Source organism: Camelus bactrianus, chromosome 12, assembly GCF_048773025.1.
Source record: "Camelus bactrianus isolate YW-2024 breed Bactrian camel chromosome 12, ASM4877302v1, whole genome shotgun sequence".
Classification (NCBI taxonomy): Eukaryota; Metazoa; Chordata; class Mammalia; order Artiodactyla; family Camelidae; genus Camelus; species Camelus bactrianus.
In genome coordinates, this window is record NC_133550.1 from 62,163,346 (window position 1) to 62,169,977 (window position 6,632).

A 6,632-nucleotide genomic window follows, 5' to 3' on the forward strand; every position below is an offset into this window, starting at 1 on the left:
TGGGGGAGGGCAGGTTCCATGCAGACCTGCCCCCATCTCCCTGGGGCCCCCACTCCCAGGGCTCCATCTCCCCAGGTCCCACATCTCACCAGGGCTCTAGCCCCCCAGGGGCCCATCTCCTCAGGCCCTGGTTTCAGAGCTTCACCCATGACACGGGGGCCCTGAGGTGCTGGAGAGGGGATGTGACACAGCCTGGGGACACTGCTGGGACCTGGGCTAGGCACAGGCAGCCTGTCCTACATCCTCCTCTAGGGAGGGAGGGGCACCCACAGGAGGGCAGAGCTGGGACCATGCATGGAGCAGTCTGGCCCGAACTCCAGAAACTGACAAGACCATTTATTCCAGTCCCGAGGCACTTGGGCTGAGTGGCCCTGTCCCCTCCCTTTGGCCCATTCTGTCTCTCTGACTCCAGTATGGGCTCCCCCCTGGGGCACCCTACCTGTTCCCAGTTTTCCTGACAAGGGAAAGGGACAAATCCTGGCACAGCCTGCACCTGCTCAGGGGACCACTCCCCTCTCACACAACTTTCTCTCTCGTGGGGCGACCTGGGTCCTTCCTTCTTTTCTGGGACCTTCCCAGACTTTGGTGGAAAATTCCAGCAGGACGTAGGAATTTTTTCACATTTTCACTCCATGTGACAGAGGTGGACATGGGGGAGGGGCTGTCATTCCCCAGAAAGGATGGGATTTCTTTTCTTCTTTCTTCTTACCTCATGGACTGAGCGGCACATTTTCATCTCATCATCACGTGAGTGGTGTCGAGTGCTGCTTTTGGACTGAGTTCATCACTATGCTCTGTTGATGCCTTTACAAAACCACGTCCCCCCTGGCGTCAGGAAGACCGCGATGGGGTGTGTGGGTGTCTGGGAGCGTGTGGGAGGATGCTGGGAGGAATGAGAAGGGTAAGGGGAGGAGAAAAGAGGGGTGAGGACCACCCAGGCCTGAGTTGGCAGCTTTTCAACCTCCTGGCCCTTCTCCCTGTGACTCAGGTGACTCATAACATGAAACATTTGGGAGAAAGTCAAACACTGTAACATGTGACATCCCTCTAATATTTACAGAAGGTGGATTCTCTTAGCTGCTTGTGTGCTGGTTAGTCACAGCAACACGGCCTCCCTAGATGTGGAGATACGCTTGGTCAGCTCATCTGCATTGGAGAGGAGCAAGCGGCCCTCAGCTGGACCAGAATGTCCAGGGGTGACTGGCCAGACTGGGGTATGAGGAGCAGGGAAGGAAGGGATGTTGGAGAACATTCCAGGAGAGGAGACCTCAGAGCTATTGGCGGAGGTGGTAGACTGGTGGGGAGACCTCCCCTGGGGATGCGGGAGCCAAGTACTCTCCCTACAATGGAGCCCCTTGGTCTCCCCACAAGATGCTCTGCACATCCTGGAGGGGCAGGTGATGGGGAGCTGAGCCCGGTGAGACGCTGGTGTGCTGGCTGCTGGAGCCATCTAGGAAGGGGCGGGACAGGCCTGAAGGCTCAGCCCTTGGAGGGGAGGGTCCCTCAGGGCACCAGGGCTTAGGAGGAGCCCTGGACTCAGGGTCACCCTCTGCCCCCAGCACCAGGCTTCATGCACCAGAGACCCTCCCTCAGAAACCTATGGGGCACCAGGGAGCCAGAAGCACTTAGTGGGTTGAGTGACTGGAGGAGACTTTAGGGGTGCCAGAGGAGAGCTTGGTCTGGATTAGGACCTCATTCTCCCTCCCTGGAATGCAACAGCTGGGGGATGGTGTTGGGGAAATAGTCAGGGACCCCAGCCTGGTCTCTGCAACCCCGATCCTTGTAGAGAAATCATCTCCAGCTCCAGAGGACTGGAAACCACTGGGTGTGCAGGGTCTGCCCTGTGTGCAGACTGTGACCCAGAAAGTGTGGGCACCAGTCAGGACACACCACACTCCAGGTCCATTCTCACCCAGAAGCCACCTGTGACAAAAATGGGTGCTGAGTCACCACTTGGGGGACAATGCCTGCTCTCAAGGGACCAGGTCTAGAGGACAGAGGGGATGGGAGGGGCCTCAGTGCAGGGGTGAGGGCAGGGGTGGAGGGCACCCTCCATGAGGAGGGGCACTCACCTGAGAAGGAGGGGGACACTGTGCCGAGGTTTCCGCCCTCAGGATGTGAGTGGTGAGCGGCCTGGTTCTCAGTGTGGGCAGCCAGGGTGGGACCTTGGGGTAGCCCAGCTCCCCTGGGAGGGAGCCCTGGGCCAGGACAGGGGGCTCTAAGAGGAGCCTAGGATGGGGAGTCAGTGGGACAGAGGACAGCCTCTCAGGGACAGACAGGGCCAGCTAGGGCCACGGTCACCCTTGGGGTGGAACACACAGTCCCCACATTCCTCAGGCCTGCACAGGACAGGAAGAGCACAGGTGGCCATGCTTTCTCAGGCGGGAGGACATCCCATAACCATCTGTCCCTGTGCGGTCCCGGCCAAGCCCAGTCCCTCCAGAGCTGTTCTTTTCTCCTTGTGTCATGGGAGAAAATGCTCCATGTCCAGTTTGCTGGCCTTACATGGGGGCTCCGAAGGAGAGCTCAGCCCATGTGTGCCCCCTTCCCTGCCCTTCACCAAGGATGAAGGTGGCGGCCTGCCTGTGAGACCAGATTCTCCCTCCCTGCTGGGTACCCGGCAGGTCCAGCAGCCCAGCAGGCCCCAGGGAGCCTGGGTCAGGCCACGGCCCGTGCCGGCTGCTGTGGGAGACTCAGCGATGGGCTGTCCTGGAGCTTGTCCTCTGGGGGGCTGTGCCCAGGCCTTCCTCCAGGGTATGGACACCTGTCCTTTTGTCTGTCCCCCCACTGCCTGCCTTGCTGGTCCCTGTTGCCCAGATGACCGCACCCTCCCAGACCTCACTGGCCCACCCATGGTCAGTCCTGGTGGCGTCCAGGGAGGGCCTTTGTCAGAAAAGGGGAAGTAAAACCTGAACTTGTCTGTGAGGTCATAGGGTGTCACATCTGGGCAGAGAAGTTCCTTCTTCTGCAACACACACACATGGGTGGCATGAGTGGTCTGCTTTCAGGAAGGGGTGAGGCCCAATTCTGCTGACACAGCACTTTCCTGTGCTCTGATGATATATAAGGCTTCTGATGCTAGAAGAGACTCAGGGACGAGGAGACAGTCTGTGACTAGGCACAGGAGGGGAGGACCCAGAGTCAAGGACAGTGAAGGGTGGACACATGGAGGCCAGCACAGCGCCCAGGGCCAGGTACCACACCACAGGGGAATGGAGCAGTGGGAGCCAGGACAGGGGTGGGATGGTGACGAGAGGCTGTGACCCAGTTCTATTCCAGGCAGAGGGACAGGCCCTCATCAAGGCTCTGAGTGCCCTGCATTGGTCCTGGGGAGACCCTGACAAAAGGATGCGCTGACTTCCCCCAGAGCCCCCAGGAGGAGTCAGAGAGGGAGGCCTGTTGGCTTCAGCAGAGATGTGGGGTACAGGAGGAAGGGGTGTGGGGTGGAGGGGAGGAGCAATGAGTGGTCCCAGGAAGAGCCCTGTGTCTTCAGGCTTCTCTCACCTTTGTCTGCAGGTGCCTGATGGATGAACACACCTTCACCCACAACTTCTCAAATCATAAAAGGACTCACAAGACCTACCTGTGCTATGAGGTGGAGATCCTACATGGTGATTCTGGGATCCCTCCAGACGAGGACAAGGGCTTCCTGTGCAACAAGGTAGCCAGTCCAACCCCTCCGAGACAGGCAGGGCCTCCCTATCATGGGACATTCAGGGTGGAGGGTTGTCAGTGGGACACGGGGTGTCCCACAAGCCCTCTCAACTTTGGTCCCTACAGCTGCTACCACTGCTCTCCTGACGTCTGGTGGGGACTGTTTCTGCTGTGACCACTGGCTTCCAGACCACATGTCAGAAGCCAGCCACAGCAACCTGGGGCCTGGCATCTCCAGCCCAGGGTCTCCCCAGGCTCCAGGGCTTGGCCACTCTCTATCTGCTGTGCTTCTGAGGAGAGGTGGGGAAAGAGGAAAAGGTATCTGGACAAGGGGCCAGGCTCTTCCCTGGATTCCTCCTGGACAGCCTCTGACCAGAGAGCCCCAGTTCTCCGTCAGTGCCCCCTCCAGTCACTACAGGCTTGGACGGGCCTTGCAGGAACCCCGCCCACTGCTTGAGAGATCCTGACAAGGGCGCTGGTGCCCACAACCCCACCGCCAGCTGCACTTGGCCCAGGGATGCCCCTCGGCACCCTGCCACCCATCACTCCCACCCAAGGTCTCTGCACTAGCACAGTTGGCCTGACTTGTTCCCAGTTCCTGGTTGAAAGTCTTTCCCTCTGCTGTTTGGACAAATCTCCATAATCCTACGAGCCCCAGCAAACCCTTGGCACCCTTCACCCCTTTCCTCCCTGCACAGTGAGCCCTTTTGGCCAGAGTCTGTATCATCCTTCAGCTCAGCACAGGGTGAGGCTCAGAGTAGAAGCTCGTTGAAGTTTTGCTGCACTTGTGGGGTGAGGGAGGGGAGTAAATGGAGAGCAGGGTGGATCCCTCCAGGGAGGAAGCAGCCACTTTTATGGCAGCAGGTCAATGTCCGCCTCCCGCCAGCTCTTCACCTCCTCCCCGCAGGGCTGCACCACGTGAGGCTCCTGAAGGCCCTACCTCGGGCGAAAGGTAAAAGGGACTCAAGAAAACTCAGTGATCAAGATGAGTCATATTTTAATACAATAGTTTAAAAATCAATATAAATGCAATTCTATGATGAAAGAAGTATCAACATTTACATGAAGACTGATCAGTTTCAGTGCTGTGCAGAGCCATAGGGAGCCAAGGTCCAACAACAAGTCATCACTGCTGACCTGGCCCCTTGTAAAACACTGATACTGGGTTTCTCATGGAGTTTTGTGTTACTATGGATCATGCAAATCCTGCGCTGAAATATCATTCACTTGGTGCTGAGGCTTGCCCCCGCTCTAATTCTGTGCTGGAGGCCAGTGCCTTCCTTGGCCCTACCTTCTCCCAACCCTGTTCACAGCAAAGGACAGGACACTTTTCTTCCTCTTCTGTGCTAGGGTACTGACCAACCTGGGCTGCCCTGCCACGTGGAGCTGTACCTCCTGGGGCGGATCCGTTCTTGGAAGCTGGACCGGAAGCTGCACTGCAGGCTCACCTGTTTCATCTCCTGGACCCCCTGTGGTACCTGTGCCCGGGAACTGGCTGAATTCCTGAAGGAGAACAGCCACGTGAGCCTGTGTATCTTCGCCTCCCGCATCTATAGCCTTAACGATTATGAGGCAGGGCTGCGCACACTGCAGGAGGCTGGGGCCCAAATCGCCATCATGACCTTTAAGGGTCAGCACAGGGGCAGGGCAGTGGCAGGGGGAGGCCTGTGGGAAGTTGCTAGAAAGGGGTGGGCTGGATGGGAAGCCTTGGCGGAGAAGCAAGAAGCCTTTGTGTGCTGCCTGAGAGGTGATGCTAGACTTTGGAAGGACAGTGGAGTCTATGGGAAGAGAGTTCAGGGTAGCAGAAGTGGTTGGGGGAGGGCAGAGAGGGGGTGGGTGGATATGCAAGAGGGACTAGGGGGCTTCCAGAAAGAAGGAAGATGGGGCTGGTTCAGGCTATAGTTGCAAGAGAAGAATTTAAGTCCCTAGGAGGAAAGAGAAAGGAGGCAGTGAAATTATGATGGGGAAAGTCCATCCCGAAGAGTCATTCAGCGCTGTGCCGCCCCCCACCCCCCCGACAGCCGGAGCTCACCTTAACTCCCCTGTTCCATTTCAGAGTTCAGGCATTGCTGGGAGACCTTCGTGGACCACCAGGGAAGACCTTTTCAGCCCTGGGATGAGCTGGATATAAACAGTCAAGGCCTAAGTAAGGAGCTACAGGCCATTCTCCAGGTGAGGGTTCTTCCCCGCTGCTTCCCTGGGCCTTTTCCTCCTCTCAGAGCCTCCTTTGGGTGACCTGCTCCCTCCTAGGGTGCCACCTCCATCCCTTCCTTCCCTTCCCTCCCCACACGGCCCCTCTGCTTTCTCACCTTGGGTCCCTCCTTCCTTCCCCATCTTTGTAATTGTCCCCAGACCTCCTCTGGGTTTCATCTTCCAACTGTCTCTCTCCCTGCTCCATTCACTCCACCTTCTCGTCCTAGACTCGGCAAAACTGAAGGATGGACTTAGTCTCTCTAAAGAAGGCAGGAGACCTCTGTTGAACAGCAGAACAAAACACTATCTTCCAAGAAATATAAACATGTCATTTGCCACCATCTCCAGATTGATCCAAAGAACCCAGCGAAAGGCAAATGGCTCAAAAGAAATGGTATAAAAAAAAAAATCTGAATGGATTTACTTTTCATTCAAACCTGTTATGTTCCAAATATCCATCAGTAAGATTCCATTCAATACTATCAGAATATTTTTTGATTTTTAGAGAAATAAATATTTTAATTGATTTTAAATCTAAAGCAATAAAATGAAATATTAAGAACCTTGCACCAACTTTTTTTTTCTCAATAAATGTATCACTAAGTCCAAACGGTTTATTAAAATTTGCAAACGTGCAGACACACCTTTCTCTTTTGTAGTGGATCTGATTCATGGGTCCCGTGGTCACACTAATTGCTGCTGGTGTGAGTAAAAATCAGCTAAACCTTATAGGAGGGGAATCTAGGTTAAAAATCTACAGTCATTGACAACCTATCATACTGCTA

General features: G+C 55.8%; 1 protein-coding gene across 2 annotated transcripts; it reads left to right on the forward strand.

The window, feature by feature from the left end:
- The first annotated feature begins 1,094 nt into the window (after positions 1-1,094).
- Positions 1,095-6,409, forward strand: LOC123618374 (DNA dC->dU-editing enzyme APOBEC-3G). 2 transcript variants are annotated; one of them, XM_074375573.1, is made up of 5 exons: positions 1,095-1,214; positions 3,517-3,661; positions 5,005-5,284; positions 5,711-5,826; positions 6,075-6,409. In XM_074375573.1, exons 2-5 carry the CDS (start codon positions 3,524-3,526, stop codon positions 6,087-6,089), a joined length of 549 nt encoding a protein of 182 aa, XP_074231674.1. In that variant the 5' UTR covers positions 1,095-1,214; positions 3,517-3,523; the 3' UTR covers positions 6,090-6,409. The 2 variants fall into 2 exon arrangements, with proteins under 2 accessions (XP_074231674.1, XP_045376604.1); XM_045520648.2 differs by lacking the exon at positions 1,095-1,214 and adding an exon at positions 2,989-3,194.
- Positions 6,410-6,632: the final 223 nt, after the last annotated feature.

Coding starts and splice junctions, on each gene's coding strand:
- LOC123618374 (XM_045520648.2), top strand. CDS start 3,166: ATGGAGGCCAGCACAGCGCCCAGGGCCAG. Junction 3,195..3,516: donor AGCACAGCGCCCAGGGCCAG/GTACCACACCAC, acceptor CTTTGTCTGCAG/GTGCCTGATGGATGAACACA. Junction 3,662..5,004: donor AGGGCTTCCTGTGCAACAAG/GTAGCCAGTCCA, acceptor CTTCTGTGCTAG/GGTACTGACCAACCTGGGCT.